At 56.0% G+C, this 18,103-nt stretch overlaps 2 protein-coding genes across 10 annotated transcripts; one reads left to right on the top strand and one right to left on the bottom strand.

The window, feature by feature from the left end:
• Positions 1-511: 511 nt before the first annotated feature.
• On the top strand, positions 512-10,457 carry NTMT1 (N-terminal Xaa-Pro-Lys N-methyltransferase 1). Of its 7 annotated transcripts, none has more exons than XM_023216963.2 (4): positions 512-667; positions 7,489-7,704; positions 8,915-9,167; positions 10,065-10,457. In XM_023216963.2, exons 2-4 carry the CDS (start codon positions 7,543-7,545, stop codon positions 10,319-10,321), a joined length of 672 nt encoding a protein of 223 aa, XP_023072731.2. In that variant the 5' UTR covers positions 512-667; positions 7,489-7,542; the 3' UTR covers positions 10,322-10,457. The 7 variants fall into 7 exon arrangements, with proteins under 7 accessions (XP_023072731.2, XP_023072733.2, XP_023072734.2 ...); XM_023216965.2 differs by having other exon boundaries at positions 8,915-9,265; XM_023216966.2 differs by having other exon boundaries at positions 525-667; positions 8,915-9,082.
• On the bottom strand, positions 9,458-16,996 carry ASB6 (ankyrin repeat and SOCS box containing 6). Of its 3 annotated transcripts, XM_023216959.2 has the most exons (6): positions 16,714-16,996; positions 15,381-15,562; positions 14,234-14,340; positions 14,034-14,142; positions 13,414-13,500; positions 9,458-13,297 (listed from the first exon to the last, which is right to left on the bottom strand). In XM_023216959.2, exons 1-6 carry the CDS (start codon positions 16,824-16,826, stop codon positions 12,630-12,632), a joined length of 1,266 nt encoding a protein of 421 aa, XP_023072727.1. In that variant the 5' UTR covers positions 16,827-16,996; the 3' UTR covers positions 9,458-12,629. The 3 variants fall into 3 exon arrangements, with proteins under 3 accessions (XP_023072727.1, XP_023072728.1, XP_023072729.1); XM_023216960.2 differs by lacking the exon at positions 15,381-15,562 and having other exon boundaries at positions 16,714-16,986; XM_023216961.2 differs by lacking the exon at positions 14,034-14,142 and having other exon boundaries at positions 13,193-13,297.
• Between the last annotated feature and the right edge of the window lie 1,107 nt (positions 16,997-18,103).

The following is an 18,103-nucleotide window of genomic DNA, read 5'->3' as shown; positions in this document are numbered from 1 at the left end:
GAAAGAAAGAAAGAAAGAAAGAAAGAAAGAAAGAAAGAAAGAAAGAAGAAAGAAAGAAAGAAAGAGAAAGAAAAGTCAAATTAGGCTGGGCGCAGTGGCTCACGCCTATAATCCCAACACTTCGGAAGGCAGAGGCGGGAGGATCACTTGAAGTCAGGAGTTCGCGACCAGCCTGGCCAACATGGTGAAAACCCGTCTCTACTAAAAATACAAAAATCAGCTGGGTGTGGTAGCTCACGCCTGTAGTCCCAGCTACTCTGGAGGCGGGCGCCGGAGAATCGCTGGAACCTGGGAGGCGGAGGTTGCAGTGAGCCGAGATCGCGCCACTGCACTCCAGCCTGGTTGACAGAGCAAGATTCTGTCTCAATTAAAAAAAAAAAAAGTAAGTTAAATTATTTTTCAAACGAAGTCAGGTTAAATCCGGAGCCCGCGGGAGGGGGGCGAGGTGAACGAGGGTGGCGAGCTGAACGAGAGGGTGGGGCCAGCCATGGCCCCGCCCCTAAACGCCCGGAAGTGACGTTAGCGGACAAAGGCAGCGCGCGCCGCGAGCTGTCGCGTCTGGTCGTGGTGTGGTGGAGCTGCGGTTACCTTGTGGGGTCTCCGCCGCCGCCGCCCTCCGTTCCTCTTCCCCATCTTCTTCTCTCGGTCCCGGGAGCCCCCGCGCGGAGTGAGTAGCGCGAGGCGGTGCGAAGGGTAGGCAGCCGCCGGGAGAGGGGAGGGCGCGACCCCTAACTGCTTCGGCGCCCTGAGGTCCCCGGCTTGTCACGTGACCCGGCGCGTGCGCGCGGGCCTGCACGGGCCCCACGTGCGCGTCCCCAGGCGGTCCACGGGCCGGACCTGGGCAGGGACTACGGAGCAGTCAGTCCATGGGTTGGGGTACAGGAGGAAAGTCAAGGCACTCAAAGCCCAGGCAGGGCATTCCCCCACCCGAGTCCCCAGACCGCAGCAAATCCCTTTCCCTGAGCCTGTTTCCCCTCCGAGAAACAGGGATATGGAGAGCGCCCACTCGGAGGATGGATGGGAGGAATCGGTAAAATGCCCAGTTCAGAGCCTGGCACAGTGAAGTGCCCGTTGCACAGAAGTTGCTGTCGTATTTAACCTTGGGTTCCGCCCCAGCGCCAGCCCGACACAGGTGCAGCTCAAAAAAGACACCCCCAAAGCCCTTGCGGCCAAGGTCAGCCTGTCTGCAGGGAGGCTGCCGTATCGAAAAGCCCAGGCTTTGCTGCCCACCAACTGTGTGATCTCTCTCCCTGGACTTCGGTTTCTCCTCTGTACTAAGTGATTGCCACAGCTGGTGTCAGAGGCCCTGACAGCGGGGAGGGACAGTGTAACCTGTGGTTGTGGTGTGTAGAATGATTGCCCAGTGAGATGGGATGAGCCTCTGGGAGGAACCAGGGCTGGGATAAGGAGCCTGGAATCCCTCCTTCATTCTGTTCTCGGCTTCCTGTTTGTATGTTTAAAGACACATCATTTCCTTTAGTGTGCTGGTTTTTCTCTCTGTAAACTGAGGACTGCATGGGGGTTGGAAGTACGCATGGAGTATTTTGGTGGAGGCCGGAAGCCCTGGGATCACAAGGATAGCATCTAAAAAATCTCGGTGGGGGTTCTGTGCTTGTAGGCAGAGGAAGCTCACTCCCCACTCTGGCTGATTTGCAGAGCTGTTTGAGTCTGCGAGATTGGCTGCCCAGCATACCAGTAACAGTCCCTTAGGTGTGTCCAACAGTACAGCTTCTATGGCATTCTAAGGCAGTTTTCCCATTTGATCCTCATAGTGGGCAGAGTTGACAAGAATCTCATTTGACAGAGAATTTCTAAGCTCAAGAGAGAATATGTGCCTGGCACTGTGCAAAGCACTTTAAGCTTTTCGTGTGCACTTTTAATCACAGGCTTTCTGTAAAGTCAGTATTACTGCTCCATTTTATAGATGAACTGAGGAATGATGAGGTTTGATGTCTTCTCTGAGCTTACACAGCTGGTGAGCAGAGCCAAGATTCAGATCTAGTTCATCCGACTCCATCAGAGTCTTTGTTACTTTTTAAATGTATCCCGTTTTGTCTTCTTCCTCCCTTTCTCCCTTCTTTCCTTTTCTTAGAGCACTCTGCCATTTGCATGTGGCCTGCTGCTGTCCACAAAGATCCAGGGAGGATGGATTCTGTCCAGTAGGCTGCTAGAGGGTGGAGGTCACTTTTAGGCAGACTTTTCCGTAGAGACTTAACATGAGTAGGATGAGATGACTGCAAAAGTCTGCCGGTGACAGTTTCAGCACCGTTTTCTTCCATGGGTGGTGGGAGAAGAGATGCAGTAGCTGGGGCAGCTGCGTGGGTCTGAACACCTTGGCTGGGAGGAGGAGGCAGCAGCTAGGTGGCCGTGAAGGATGTAGGATCACATTTACTGGCTGAGCAGCATTTACCAGGTGTGAGGGGTTTCTCTTCCTCTCTGAGCTAGCCTAGAGTTCACACAAAACCAGGGTGCTCCTGGCCTCCTCCCAGGCCCTGCAGCCACATGGCATCTGTCCTCTGGAGCAGAGTGTAGCAGGACCTCAGCTGTTGGCTGACCGACCTTGCTGTTCCCTCGGACTCTTAGGGACCTCCTCCTGCCCCACTCCAATCTGGACAGAATGTAGCCAGGACCCTAGGAATCCCATTTATTAAGGAATCAGCTGTTAGGACAAATGTCAAAGTCAGGCTCGCTATTTCCCGGCCAATATGTGCCTCCCCTGGCTTTTTCCTAGAATTTGTGTGTAGGTGGAATTCTTGTAAATTAGATTATTCAGGGGACCCTGACATTTAAAGGAATCATGTTACAAGGCTTTTGGTAAAGCACAAAATTATGTTGTCGGTAACAGCCTTCAGTATTACCAGTTTTGAATGGTTGGACTTTTGTCTGTAGGATTTTCTTAGAAGTGGAAAATGGCTATAGCTGCACAAAGCCCATTCTTGTATTATTTGGCAACAATTAGTCAGTGCCCACCTGGTATCAGGCCCTGGTCTAATCGGTACACGTTTGCCCTCAGATTTATTCTGTTCATTTGATCAGAGATGAACTTTCTGTTGAATATCTGTGTTTCGTGGGATGCAAGAGAAGCATAGTGATAAATCTCAAATGTTGCCACTGCTCTCTGGGAGCTCCCAGGCCAGGTGAGAGATAGAACTGAATACAAAACCTTCAGTTTGCCAAGACTGGTGGGCGGTGAGAGGGAGACAGGCTGGCTCTCGCCATGCTCCAGTCTGAATGGGAGTTGTGCTAGCATGGTGTGGAAGAGTAGTATTTTGTTTTTTAACCTTTGTCTTTAATTTTCCCAGCCACCAAGTGTTTTTTGTTTTTTGAGACAGGGTCTCGCTCTTATCCAGGCTGGACTCAAACTCCTGGGTTCAAGCAGTCTTCCCACCTCAGCCTCCCAAAGTGCTCAGATGATAGGCGTGAGCCACTGCACCCAGCTATAGTTTTGAATGCCGTCCTCTCTGAGAGACTGATGGAGGGCTGTGACATGGTTGCTCTGGTGCCTGCTGGCAGAGGGGCAGGCAGCCAACCTGACCTGGTCCTTACCCCGTCAGACCATAGCAGCCACCAAACCCAGCTACATGGTGACATTCAGATTGGTGGCCCTTTTCCCTGTCAGCCACCATGGCACATCTAGCAGTCTTGAGGATTGGCAGATCTGGTGGGAACAAGAATTCATTCTTCTTCTTTTTTTGACACACTGTCTCACTCTGTTGCCCTTATTGGAATGCAGAGGCAGGATCATGGCTCACTGCAGCCTTGACCTCCCAGGTTCAAGTGATCCTCCCACCTCAGCCTCCCTAGTAGCTGGGAGGTACTAGAATGTGTGTATTTTTGATAGAGACGGGGTTTCTGAGCCATGGGCTGCTTTCTCTTTCCAGCAGTGTTGTTCCCAGTGCTGGGACACCAGTGTGGGAGCTTTGTGGTCAGCTTGCAGGGAGGGTGTTATGTGCAATAATTAGAACTAAGGTCCTCCCCAGCCTGTTACCCCAAAGGGCTCCCTGATTGGTGCAATGATTGCTGCCTTTCTTCATTGTGGCCCAAACCCTGGTTCGTGAATGGTAAAGTGAGGGGTCAGTCTGCGAGTGGATTCAAGAATCTGAAGAGGGAAGCCAGGCGCAGTGTCATACGCCTGTAATCTCAGCTACTTGGGAGGCTGAACAGGGAGGATGGCCTGAGCCCGGGAGTTTGAGGCCAGCCTGGGCCAGATAGCAAGACCGCATCTCAAAAAAACAAGAATCTGAAGAGAGGTTTAAGCGGCTTCTCTTTAGGCACAGCCAAAGGGTTCTGCTAAGGGTGAAAAGACCCAATCACGGATCTGAGAAGAACCAGGCCCCGGTAGAGCACATGGGTCTTGTCAGCTGTCTCTGGACCCTCAGAAAGCTGGTGTGTGCCTTTGTCTGTGAAGAAAGCTCAAATCTGCTGAAGGAGTCAGGCACGGGGTTGGAGAGGAGGGACCCCATCCCCTCTGTTCTCAGCAGCCACAACAGGCCTTTCCCTGTTGCCCCCACTGGCTGGCTGGGTCTCCGGAAAAGGCTGACCAGTTACAGAAGGAGAATTGTGTCCGTTAGAAGTATTCTTTTTTTTTTTTTTTTTTTTTGATACGGAGTCTTGCTCTGTCGCCCAGGCTGGAATGCAGTGGCGCGATCTTGGCTCACGGCAAGCTCCACCTCCTGTGTTCAGGCCATTCTCCTGCCTCAGCCTCCCGAGTAGCTGGGACTACAGGTGTGCGCCACCGTGCCTGGCTAATTTTTTTGTATTTTTAGTAGAAACAGAGTTTCACTGTGTTAGCCAGGAGGATCTCGATCTCCTGACCTCATGATCCGCCCACCTCGGCCTCCCAAAGTGCTGGGATTACAGGTGTGAGCCATGGTGCCCGGCCTGGTTAGAAGTATTCTTGAGCTGACTGGCTGGGGTGGGCCTGCTGCTTCTGGAAAATTCCTTCTCTTTCAGGACAGGTTCAGAATATAGTAGTGCAGAAGATAGTACTGGGGGCCAGTAACAAATTTGACCAATGAAAAATCTTGGCTGGGTGCAGCGACTTCCGCCTGTAACCCCAACACCTTGGGAAGCCGAGGCAGGTGGATCACTTGCAGCCAGGTGTTTGAGACTAGCCTGGGCAACATGGCAAAACTCCGTCTCTACAGAAAATACAAAAGTTAGACAGGTGTGGCGGTGTGTGCCTGTAGTCCCAGCTACCCTGGAGGCCGAGGTGGGAGGGTCACCTGAGCCATACTCTAGTCTGGCGACACTGAGACCCTTTCTCGAAAAACAAAGAAGAAAAGAATATTCTCCAGCTTGTCTTGGGTTTAATTTCCCTTCTCTTTCCTCATAGTTGCTTACCGAAGGCCTCGTGCTCCTTCTCAGGGCGTTTTCCCGTTTCCCTCTGACCACTTCTCTTGAAGCCCCTAGAGCGTTCCTGGGTCTTAGGGTTTTAAGCTTTGAGTTGTGTTTGAGGACTGTGCCCGAGTTCCCCATGTGGACTCTTCCGTGTTGACCCTGTAGCTCCAGGGGTCAGGCAGACGGATTTGGACCTACGATTTGTCAACTTTGGCGACTGCTCTTCTTGTGTGGAGGCAGCACGTGTGATGTGGTGAGCTGCAGCTCCCAGTCAGCTGCGCGTTTTCCACCGAGGAGATTTTCCCTTTATCATGGGTTTATCAGGATGTAGCAGCTGCTGCTGGGATTTCTGCCTCCCACTGTTGCTGTTTGTCCTGTGACAGCCAGCACGGCCACTGCCATTCTCACTCTGCCTCCCTTCAGGTTAGGCCCTGGCAGCGTGGGAAGCCCATCAGCTGAGAGTTGGTGCCCAGCATCCACTCGGGGCCGCCCTCATCCAGGCCCCGTCTGCCTTTCCCAGCTCACCTTCCACACTGTGTTCCCCGCCTCCACTCTCCGCCTCTGATGGCCCATGCTGCCCCACAGCTGCTCCCTCTGTCTGTGCCCCACCCCTCCAGCACTCCCTGTCCTTGGATGCCCAGCTCGGGCTGCCTCCTCCAGGCCACTGCCCCTGTCTGCTGTTCAGAAAGGATTCCTCTGCCCTTTGAGTTTCCTCAGCACTTTATGGTTCCATGAGAATCTTATTTTTCTGCTGCGTATTTTCGTTCCCTTTGTTCTTTGCCTGTCCTCCTGGACTAGAGCCCTCTGAGGTCTTGGCAAGCCTCACAGCAACTAGAACAGCCCCTAAGCGTGGTGTGCCTTGGTGACAGCACTGTGCCTATGGGAAGCTTATGGCAGGCTAACCGCCCTTGGAGCGTGGAGCCACTGAACTGTCATCCCTGTCCTGAAGGGCAAGGTGGGCCTGGGCTCTGCTGCCAGGACCCAGCTGAGGCTTTCTAGTTCCCTCTCCTGCTGTGGCAGCGGTCTCCTCATCCCCCTGCCGTCTCCACTGCTGCCAGCAGTCTTCAGAAGCACGGGTCTTCCCGGGCCGCTCTCTGCTGGGCCTCAGGGTGGTTCCCACTCGTTGCTCTGTAGGATGCAGTCGAAACTGCTGGAGTTGACTGTGAGACCAGGAACTGGCAGCCACGAGGGCTGTCTGTCCTTGCCTCTGGGAGCAGAGCTGTCGCCCTCCACCGGCTGCATTTATTCTTGCCCATCCATTGGTTTCAGCTTATGCATCCCCTCCTCAGGGATGCCTTCCCTGGTCCCCGCATCTGAGTCCACTTCCTCTCTCCATGTTCTGCTGGCACTGGTGCTTCTCCTCTGCAGCCCTCCCTGCAGGTGTGGTTGTGTCTGTAGAATTGTTTTCTGCCTGGCTGTCTGCCTGGTTCACAGCCTGGTGCCTGGCACAGAGTCCCCACTCCTCATTAATGGAGGACTCGACCCCACCGTGAGTTGCTGCTGTGCTCTGAGCCAGAGGAAGGGGGGCGTGGAAACTTCCTTGGTCCTCCCAGGTCTGTTGGTGCTCTCTGCTTTGCGGTCTTTTCTCTTTATTGATCAGGGTTTTCTGTGCCCAGAAGCCACTGCGTCAGGTGTCATATAAAGCATGTCAAGAACTTGAAGCCAGTCCAGGCACAGTGGCTCACACCCGTAATCCCAGCACTTTGGGAGGCCAAGGTGGGAGAATCTCTTGAGGTCAGGAGTTCAAGACCAACCTTTGTAATGTAGTGAGACCCCATTTCTACAAAAAATAATTAGCCAGGCATGGTGGCACACAACTGTAGTCCTAGCTGCTCCGGAGGGTGAGTTGGGAGGGTCTCTTGAGATCTGGAGTTGGAGGCTGCATTGAGCTGTGATCACACCACTGCACTCCAGAAAAAATGAAAACGTAAAAGAACGTGAAGCTAGGACTTGGGGCGGGTGCTCTGAGTGCAAAAGACAGAAGATGCTGTTATCCAAGGGATAGAAGCAGATTTGGGGACCCTGGACTTCCCTCTGCACTCAGCAGCATGTGTGACTTGTGAAGCCTGGCGTGAGACTGGCCCTCTGCCCCGGGGGCCTTTCTGCCAGGTCCCTGGCCCACTGACTCACACCCGCTTCCTTACCCAGGAGAGTTGCGGGTGCTGATCGTGGTGCTTGAGCAGAGCCGTGGTTGGTGACAGCATGACGAGCGAGGTGATAGAAGACGAGAAGCAATTCTATTCCAAGGCCAAGACCTACTGGAAACAAATCCCACCCACGGTGGACGGCATGCTTGGGGGGTATGGCCACATCTCCAGCATCGACATCAACAGCTCCCGGAAGTTTCTGCAGAGGTTTTTGAGGGTAGGCAGGTCTGGCGTGCTCTCCAGGAGAGGCTGTGACTCTGGTGGCACTGCCGAGTCCATGTGGGGTGCCACCTTTTACATGTAACACTGCAGGATCGTTGGCTGTCTCTTGGTACCTACCCCAAAGCCTTGAGGAGCTGGGCTGGGTGGGCACAGTGGGGTAACTTCTAGATTGTGGACTTAGCCTCAAGGTTACCAGACAGGAGCTGGCTGTTAGGCAGAACTGAGGTGCCCGAATTGGGCAAGCTTCTCTTCAACTGTTGGGTTTTGCCAGGGACAAAACCCTTGCTCTCCTGCCATGCCCATGGGTATTTGGGCTGAGGGGGTTGGCCATTCTGGATGAAGACTCCTAGTTACTTGCCATGGTTTCTACCCTCTGCTCCACCCCCAGCCTTTTCTGTACTAGGCTGGGACCCCCGGGCCTGGAGCCCCCCACCTTCTTGTCTCTCATGGCTGGCACTGGAGGCTGCTGTTGGCCACCTGCTCCATCCAGCGCCTCCCCTCCCTCCGCGTTCCCTCTCCGCACCCTCGTTCACCCATTGTCCTACTTCCATTCTCCCCGCTCCTCTCTGCCGTTGTTTACCTGGAGACTCAGGAGAGATTAGTGTACCTGTTCAAGTTACCACCTTTACGTGGAAATTAGCTTTCATTTTAGAAATGTGTGGCCCAGGGCTGGGGCAGCGGCTCACTCCTGTAATCCCAGCTCTTTGGGATTTCAAGGTGGGAGGACTGCTTGAGCCCAGGAGTTTGAGACCAGCCTGGGCAACAGACCGAGGCCCTGTCTCTACAAAAAATAAAAAATAAAAATAAAGAGTTGGGCATGGTGGCACATGCCTGTAGTCCCAGCTACTTGGGAGGCTGAGGCAGGAAGATGGAGGATGGCTTGAGCCCAGGGGTCCGAGGCTGCAGTAAGCCATGATCCCACTACTGCATTCCAGCCTGGGCAACAGAATGAGATCCTGTCTCTACAAAAATAAAGATAAGGAAAGATAAAGGAATATGTGGCCCAGCAGGGTGACCTTCCACGCTTATCCCCTTGAATCAGGACTCTGTACAAGCTGGCAGCCAGCACAGACCTCCCCGCCAGTGCTCAGCTTGTGCAGAGTCCTGGAATCCTGACTTGAGTCTGAGTCCCAGGGCTCATGAGGAGGGGCCCCCACGTGCGGCGACAGGGTCTCTCTGATAGGTTACATGCCTCTGCTTTTCAGGAAGGCCCGAACAAGACAGGAACGTCCTGCGCCCTGGACTGTGGAGCTGGCATTGGGAGGATCACCAAGCGGCTGCTCCTGCCGCTGTTCAGAGAGGTGGATATGGTCGACATAACGGAGGACTTCCTGGTTCAAGCCAAGACCTACCTGGGGGAGGAGGGCAAGAGGGTGAGGAACTACTTCTGTTGTGGGCTCCAGGACTTCACCCCAGAGCCGGACTCTTACGACGTGATCTGGATCCAGTGGGTGATAGGTGAGGGTCCCGCCTCCCTTCCCTGCCCACCTGTACGTCTCCTGCCACTCGGGTTCCCCATAAGGTGTCAGGACCAGGGCTTTGCGCTCCTGCAGCAGGTAAGCCAGTGAGGATTCTCCAGTCCCCCCATGCCCACCCCCAGGTGCTTCCCAGGACTGAGGGACAGGCTCAGCTAAAAGGTAGATTTCTTCCTTCTAGGTTTTGTTTCAGTTGAATACCTGCTACCATCCATTTGGGTGCAGTTTTTTTGTTAAATTTTAATGGCCAATAACTTATTGCATTCAAAGTGAGAGTTTTATAAGGGTTTTATTTTTAATAAGATGAAAAGTTTAAGCTTTGTGTCTAGCCCTGCACCCTCTTAGCCTAACAGTACACTTCAAGCGCTGTGCCCTGGGCTGCTGACCTGGCGGCAGGCCACTAGCAGCGGTCGGCCACCTCCTGAGGTGGGCAGCACAGGCCTGCTGTGGACACGCTAGGTCTGGCCTTGTATTTTATGGTCTCAGAAGCCTCTGTGGGGACTTCCAGTGTAGGGAAGGCAGTCTGTCCAGAAGCTCCTGCAATGCCAAACTCTTAGCCTAGGTTCACTCCTCTGATCCAAGCCTGGCAGGGGTGGGGCATCATGGGGTGTAGGTATCAGGCAGGACTTGGACGTCACCCCGTCAAGTTAAATTCTGGCTTAATGTGTCTCTAGGTAGAAGATGTCTGAGCCACAGTTTCCTCTTCTATGAAATGGGGTTTAGTAAATCTGTCAGGACTGCTGAGAGCCAGTGAGGCCATGTGTGCACACAAAATGCTGGGCACAAATGAAGGGCTCAGGAGGGCTGAGAAATACATCCCACCTGGTGGCCAGCATCCCCTTGCATTGTGCACTGGTAACCTTGCTTCTGCCCTCCCCAGGCCACCTCACCGATCAGCACCTGGCCGAGTTCCTGCGGCGCTGCAAGGGCAGCCTCCGCCCCAACGGTATCATCGTCATCAAAGACAACATGGCCCAGGAGGGCGTGATTCTGGATGACGTGGACAGCAGCGTGTGCCGGGACCTTGATGTGGTCCGCAGGATCATCTGCAGCGCAGGCCTCAGCCTCCTGGCTGAGGAGAGGCAGGAGAACCTCCCCGATGAGATCTACCACGTCTATAGCTTTGCCCTGAGATGAGCCAGGGCTGGCAGGAGAAACTAAGGAACCACAGTCCGGGTGGGGGGAGCTGGCAGCTGGGCAAGATTCAAGCGCCACACTGGCGGTTCGTGAGTGTCAAGGCATCACTAAATATAGCTGTCTGCCGTCCACTCATTATGCGGATTCTTCTTCAGAAGGCAAGGTGGGACCCAGTGGGGGGAGGGTGCTGCTGAACCAGCGGTGAGGCAGGAGCCCAGGCCCTGCTGCCCTGTGAGATGGGATAGGGTGGAAGGGGCTCCAGGGCTCCCCATGTGGGAATACGGTGGTCACATCAGTAGCCGATTCCCTGGGCCTCCAGCCTAGCCTTCCAACCGTGGGCCTGGCTGCCTGAAGAGGAAGGAAACCACCCCCAACCTGGTTGTTGGGGACTTGAAGACTTCAGCGTGGTCTTCACCTAGGGGAGGGACAGAGCTGGGCTGGTGGAACCCATGGGTGCTGCCTGATGGTGCTGTGGTTGGGGGTGCTCACGTGCCAAGTCCTGCTTGGCAGTGGAAGCCTGGGACCCTTAAAGCGTGACAACAGCCTGCAGCAGGGAAGTTCCCTGAAGCCTCGTTCTTCTCTGGGCTTGAGGCCACTCCTTGGCAGGCATTTAAAGTAAAAACTAAAATGGGGCAGGCGCGGTGGCTCAGCCTGTAATCCCAGCACTTTGGGAGGCTGAGGTGGGCAGATCACGAGGTCAGGAGATCGAGACCATCCTGGCTAACATGGTGAAACCCCGTCTCTACTAAAAATACAAAAAAAAAAAGCCGGGCTTGGTGGTGGGCGCCTGTAGTCCCAGCTAGCTACTTGGAAGGCTGAGGCAGGAGAATGGTGTGAACCCAGGAGGCGGAGCTTGCAGTGAGCCGACACTGTGCCACTGCACCGCAGCCTAGGTGACAGAGCGAGACTCCATCCCAAAAAATAAATAAAAATAAAATAAAACGGGGCCCGGGCACAGTGGCTCATGCCTTTGTAATCCCAGCACTTTGGAAGGCAGAGGCAGGTGAATCACCTGAAGTCAGGAATTTGAGACCAGCCTGGCCAACATGGCGAAACCCCGTCTCTACTAAAATACAAAGATCAGTCAGGCATGGTGGCGGGCACCTGTAATGCCAGCTACTCAGGAGGCTGAAGCAGGAGAACTGCTTGAACCTGGGAGGCAGAGGTCCCAGTGAGCCGAGATTGCACCATTGCACTCCAACCTGGGTGACAGACTGTCTCGAAAAAATAAAATAATAAAATGGGACCTCAACACTGTGGAGGCCCTCACCAGCCTACAGTGGTGCTTCTTTGCAGGGACTTGGAAACAATCCCCTAAACACAGCATCTCCTCACACCTGCCACCCCCTTCCTTACCAGCTGCTGTGGGAGCCTCTATCCTGAACTGTGGAGGGGCGGGGCAGAAATTTTGTACAAGGACCATTAAGGCCAAGAAAGTCAGTTTAATCTTATAAATATATCATTTAGTCACCTCAGCTTATCCCCAGAGGCGTTTCCACAATTCGCAATGACCGATGCAACCTGGAAGGGACTGAGGGCTCACAGTTGGGTGGTACAGTCAGCTCTTGGGTTGCTCCAAAGAGAGCCCCTCAACAGGAGACAACAGAGAGGTCTGTCCCCAGCCGCACACTCATGATTGCTTTTTAGCAGAGGTCATGGTCGCTGAGGCCTTGGGTTTGGCACAGGCACAGCTGCCAGCAGAGCACAGTTCTGGTAGGTGGGGCCACGGCTGACCTGGTCCCAAAGCTACAGGAACAGGCAGGGGCCAGCTTGGCTTGCAACACCATGAAGACAAGCCTGTGGGGCCCTTAGTGTCTCCTCCCCACTAGCCCACCAGAAACACTGCTGCAACAGAACCTGGAAGGAAAAGGGGCAGAGGTGGGGCCTTGGCACCGCACAGGACACGCCCCAGGCTTCCTCTCCAGCTGTACTGCCACGTGCCGCAAACAAGACCCCCGCAGCCCTGGGGATGTTGAGGCTTGGTCCTTCCCAGCTTCTGTAAATGCCCTGGCACTGCCCTCCAATTCAGAGGGTATAAACATGACTTCAGTCCAAGCCCTGTTCCTTTGTCTAACATGGGTGGGACTTGGAGTGCTGCTGGAGGGAAGGGAGCAGTCTCTCTGGAAGACAGAGCCACACCCTTCACCACTGGAGTGATCACAGCTTCAGGCTCTACCTGGCTGGCTTTTCTCATGAAGGATCCCGTCTCATCTCCCAGATCAAAAAGACCCTCTAAGGCTGTTCCAGGTTCTACCAACAGGCTGACCTAAGGCTGCCCATGTCCCCTGTTCCTGTAGCCTGAGACCCGTCAGATGTCATCTTCCATGGAGCCACTGTGCTCACTAAGGAGGTACCACTTCAGCCTGTCAGGCAGAGGCAGGGCTTTGACCTTCACATCCACAGGCCACGGCTGAAGGTAGAGCCGGATGGACACACGGCACAGGTGCTTGAGGGGTGGGGGATAGCTCTCCAGCTGCCTCAAGGAGAAGTGGAGGGCCTGGATCTTTTCCGCCAGGCTGCCCACAGGGTGGATATCGAAGTTTTCGGGCAGCTGGAGTTTCTGAGAGTTGGTCACCATGAGGTCCAGGACGGTCTCGGCTTTGCGCAGGAGGTCCGCATGGCTCTCGTCTTCTGTGCAGCCTGGGTGGGAACAGAGCCTCTCAAAGATGATGTGAAAGCCAGACCAGCAGGACGCGCCATGCAGGGAGCAGTTGTAGGCGGCTCCAGACTCCAGCAGGAAGCGCAGGAGAGGGAAATGCAGTTTAAAGCTCTTGAGGCAGATGTGGGTAAGGGACTCGTGGGCCGGGCACTCGCTGGGGTCGGCCCCATGTGCCAGCAGCAGCCGTGTGACTTGGAAGCAGAAGCGGTTGATCATCTGGGCCTCCTCTTTGTCCCCTCCCACGGTCTCACCAAGTAGGAAGATGATGCAGGTGAACACTGTGTCCCCATCCTTGGTGGTGGCCTTGACATCTGCCCCTAGAAGAGCCATAGAACAAGAGACAACTGGGAGAAGGTCTTCAACCCCGGCAAAGCAACAGCACACATTGAAGGGGCGGGTGAGAGGACAAGGCCTAGGAGCGCGCCAGCCTCACCTCCTTCCAGCAGGAGCCGGATGTTCTCAGTATTGTGGATCTGTACCCCATCGCTGCTGGCCAGAGCATGGAGCAGAGCAGTCTTTCCTAGGGAGGGAGGAGGAGCAGGAGGCCAGGAAGCCCAGGTCAGGGCAACCCAGAGGAGGTGGCAGAAATCCAGACACTCCGGATCAGAAGATGAACTTTCAGAGAGCTCTCAGCTCGGGTGACAGCTGAGGGTGATGGGCTTCTGGTCATTCCCTTTCCACCCAGAGAACTGGGAGCAGAAAGGCCCCCAGCAGAAAAGTAGGATTTTTCTGGACCCCAGGATGCTACCTGAAATGTTGGCTAGGCCTCTCCCAATGGGAAGCCGTTGTTTCTTGGAAGGTGAGTGCATACGTGCCCTATTTCTTCCTATGGAAGGCCCTTGAGGGCCAGCACGGGGACAATGACTGCACTGTCTCTCTCAAGCCTCTGAGCTCAGCAAGTCAGCAGAATCCCTGTGTGCCCAGCCATGCTGTGCCACCAGCCAGGGCCAGCATCCAGTCAGCCCACCTAGCTGTTGTCCTGGGGCACCCTGGGTGTCCCCCACAAGCTGCCCGGGGGCCCAGCTGTCCTGCTTTCCTGCAGGAAGCACCCACCATGCTTGTCAGCGGCATTGACATCAGCTCCAAGATCCAGGAGGCGCTGCAGGCAGGGCAGGCGCTCAGGCTCCTCGCTGGCCAGGTCCAAGGGGCTACTCTCGTGGATCTGAGCCAAACAAGCACAGCCAGGTTGGCTTGGGAAGCTGCTCAGGCCCCTGCCCAACCCTGCTTCAAAACAAGCTGGACCTGGCACTTACCCGGTCCCTCCGATTAATGTCGGCGCCGTGATGCACCAGCAGCTCCACCATGTCTGGCTGGTTCCGCAGGACGGCGATGTGCAAGGCCGTGTAGTAGGTGACTGGGTCTGAAGGCACAGACGCAGCTCGTGTGGGTCCTGCCTATCCGCATTCTCATGGGGCCCCTGGACGCAGAGCCCAGTCCCAAACTCCCACCTAAAGTGTCCAGAAGCACAGGCCCAGCCTCCTGTCACCATCAAGGGTTAGGACAGAGCTGTCCTCACCAGATACTAGAGGGCCCTCGGGGTGTTCTGGTGGGCACGCTACTGAAGCTGTTGGGGCTTTAGTTTCTTCTTCTCTAAGAAGGGACCATAAAACGGGGCGCACTCTCAGAATGGCTGGGAGGCCGCACTACACAGCAACTCCATGGCTGCTCCGCTCTGTAGGCCTGGTGGTAACAGCCAGGTTCTCCAAGCTGGTCTCCAAGTCACTGGCTTCAGAACTGGCCCTCCCGTCTCAGCTCCTTGACCCTCTAGGAGCCCAGCAGTCTCCAAGCCTGTCTTTGGATGGGGAAAGGAGACGTGCCTGGCTGTCTCAGGCCCCCATTAGGCCCCCATTAGGGAGACAGCCCTGCCTGTCTCCCGACTAACCTTGCCCTCCCCAGGGTGAAAAACAGAAAGGAGCATGGCTCCATCTCCATCCCTCACACTCAGGAGCTGGAAGCCAGCGTGTTCTGTGGTGATTTATGCCTAATGAAGCCTGTTTTTCCCTCTCCCTATGGCATGAGAAAAAGAAGAAAAAAATTGGCTCAGAGTAAGTGGCAGAAAATTACCTTCCCTTAGCTCTGGGCACAATGCCAGTAGCTGCATTTTCGCATTAATGGAAGTGGGGATTACTCTGGAAGCTGGGGAAAGTTTGCTAATCAATCACATGATAGAAGCAGCAACACTCGCCCACCCTTGGAACAGAGGTGGGGAGAGCCATGTGAAAACCCGCAGGATTTGGGAGGCCACCCAATGGGAGATTCCTTAGTCACAGCCACCCAGGAAATAAAGGGGGAGAAGTCACTCCTCAGAGGATGGTAAAAGCCAAGGCTGGGGACATGGACGCCCACCCAGCGCAGAGCCACGTTTAAGTCACCTGCCCACCCCCCGGGGCTCTCGCTGACCTTCAAAGTTGAGATTGGCCCCATGCCGCAAGAGAACGTCGGCCGCCTGGGTCAGCCCCAGCTCAGCCATCTTGAGCAGGGCGTTGCTCACACCTTCCTGGTAAAAGGGAGAGTGGGCTTTCCTCTCCAGCAGCTCAGTGAGAACAAGGATTCGGTTCTCCTCGCTGGCGACATAACTGGGCCTGGGGCAGAAGAGAGGCTGAGGGTAGGCACAGCTGTGGGACCGGCTGATCGGGCAGCCTGTGGGTTGGTGGGCTTTAGTGTCCTGCTAGAATCATCAGCAAGCAGGGCCCTGGCTCTGTGGGTCACAGAGGCTTGGGAGAAGCTCTGAACTAGAGAGAGGGCCAGGCTGCATCTCTTAAGACGGGGGCAGACTCGGATTTGCGGAGAACGGGCTGGGTCTGTCTGCGCTCTCCTCCCGCGTGGCCCAGAGTTTGGTCGCAGACTTGGGTACAAAGCCACACACCTGGGCTGCTGGGACTGAAGGGAACCCTGGAGGCCAAGAGCCCACGCCCGACTTTGATGCTCCTTCCTCAGAAAGCCCTTCACCCTCAAAGCTGTAGGACCCCGGCCCCGGCAACCCCTGCAGCCAGGACAGCAACACAGCCTCCTCCCTCCTCTCACATCGAGGCCTTTACCTGATATTGACGAAGAAAGCCTACGTTTCCACGCTAGGCCCCGGATGCGGAGACTCATCATCATCACGTGTTGTAAATTCCAACTGACAACCCCCGCAAACACCTGAGCCCCTTCCCCGTGCTCTCTCCTCCCTTCCACCTCGCGTGCCGCCGCACAATTACTTGTCAGTCTCTCCTCTGGAGCACACGCACCAAGATGGGGATTTTGCTGAGCCAGTGATGGACCCCAGGCGCCTAGTACCATGGGCAGTGAATGCGGATTCGCTCCCGACACCTTTTCTGCAGGTCCAGGACAGACCAGCTCTTGTCTATAAAAACGCAAACTCTGCTACAAAAGCCCACCTTCACACTGCTCTGGGGTAACATCTGAGGCCTCACGGATTCCAGCCTGCTCCCCTGCCACGCCGGGGAGTGGCACAGCACAGGCAGGCGACAGGGTGGGGCTGAGGCGCAGGCCCTGCGACACCCCGCGAGCCTCCGCCCTCGGGCCCTCCCTGCCCTTCGCCTCCGCCATGCAAGGGGCGGGAGTGCGATCCGCGCGGGGCAGCGCGCGCTCCGAGCCACGCAACCCCGGCTTCCGCCCGTCCCTTCCTCTGTCAAGGGGGACGCATCCACCCCGCCCGGCTTGTGGTGATAAAGTGGGACGCCGCAGGGTCGGAGCGGCCTCGGCCAGCTCACGGGAGGGGGCGACTTACCGGTCCAGAGACTCCTGTCGCTCGGGGTCCTGAATCCCCAGGGAGCCCAGAATCGCATCCACAAGCGGCTGGTACTCGAAGATGATCCTCCGGAAGCCGTGCAGGAACGGCATCGCCGCGGGCCCCGCGCAGCAGGGCGGTCGCGCTTTTCGCCGAGGCCGAGATGTCCAGACGCCGACCGGAGCGCTCCGGCGGCCGCTGAACCGACCTGCTCCCTTGGTCCAGCCCCTGCGCCCAGCCGGGTCGGCTCCTCAGCCCAAGCCGCGCCCCCACCGGAAGTGACCCTCGTACTTCCTGCCCGCGCCGACAGAGGGTGGCCCGCGTGGCGACAACGCCCCCTGCGGGTTCGGAGGACCTCGGCGCGTCCCAGGGCACGACCGCCAGGCCGACTCCGGCGATGTCCAGTAGGCGGCCCCAGCGGAGTGGGGGAGTCGGGGATCGAGCCAGCCAGATCCGAGACTCCGGCGGGCCCGCCCCTTCCTGCCAGGGCCCGGCCCGGCTTGGCTTCGCACTGCGATCCCGCCCGCGACCGCTGGGCGCCATCCGAGTTCCGCCGGTCGTGCTCCCCGGCTCTGCCGCTGCCCCACTAGCGCTGGGCGCCCCTGAGCGCTGAGCTCATCAGACAACTGCCCCTTCCGGCTCGGCCTGGCCCTCGCCTTCCCTGAAGAGGTGCTGGGCCACCTCTGTCACCACCCAGCCCGCTGACTGGAATGATGAGGACCAGGGTCCTCGCACGTCCCCTCCTCAGTTTCTTATTCTCTGTCCCAGGGAGCACCTGGCCAGGACGGCTGCCAGCCCTCTCCACCTCTGCCTTGATGGACTCAATGAATCTTGTGTATTTTTTTATTTAATTTTATTTTTTTGAGACGTAGTCTCACTCTGTCGCCCAGGCTGGAGTGCAGTGGAGTGATCTTGGCTCACTGCAACTTCCGCCTCCTGGGTTCAAGTGATTCTCCTACCTCAACCTCCCGAGTAGCTGGGACTACAGGTGCCGGCCACCACGCCCGGCTAATTTTTGTATTTTTATTAGAGTGGCGTTTCACCATATTGGCCAGGCTGGTCTCGAACTCCTGACCTCGTGATCCGCCCACCTCGGCCTCCCAAAGTTCTAGGATTATGGGCCAGCCACCGCGCCCGGCCCGAATCTTGTGTATTTTTTAGAGACAGGGTCTCGCTTTGTCTCCCAGGCTGGAGTGTAGTGATCACAACTCACCGCAGCTTCGAACTCCTGGGCTCAGGTGATCCTCCCGCCTCAGCCTTCCAAGAAGCTGGGAACACAGGAGTGTGCTACTGCCTGGCTCTGAACTTGGATTTCCTCATCTGTAAAATGGGTATAATCCCCAGCACTTTGGGAGGCTGAGGCAGGCAGATCACCTGAGGTCAAGAGTTC

The sequence above is a fragment of the Piliocolobus tephrosceles genome, chromosome 14 (assembly GCF_002776525.5).
Source record: "Piliocolobus tephrosceles isolate RC106 chromosome 14, ASM277652v3, whole genome shotgun sequence".
NCBI lineage: Eukaryota > Metazoa > Chordata > Mammalia > Primates > Cercopithecidae > Piliocolobus > Piliocolobus tephrosceles.
Note: the sequence above shows the minus strand (reverse complement) of the source record. Positions and strands in the feature narration are given on the sequence as shown.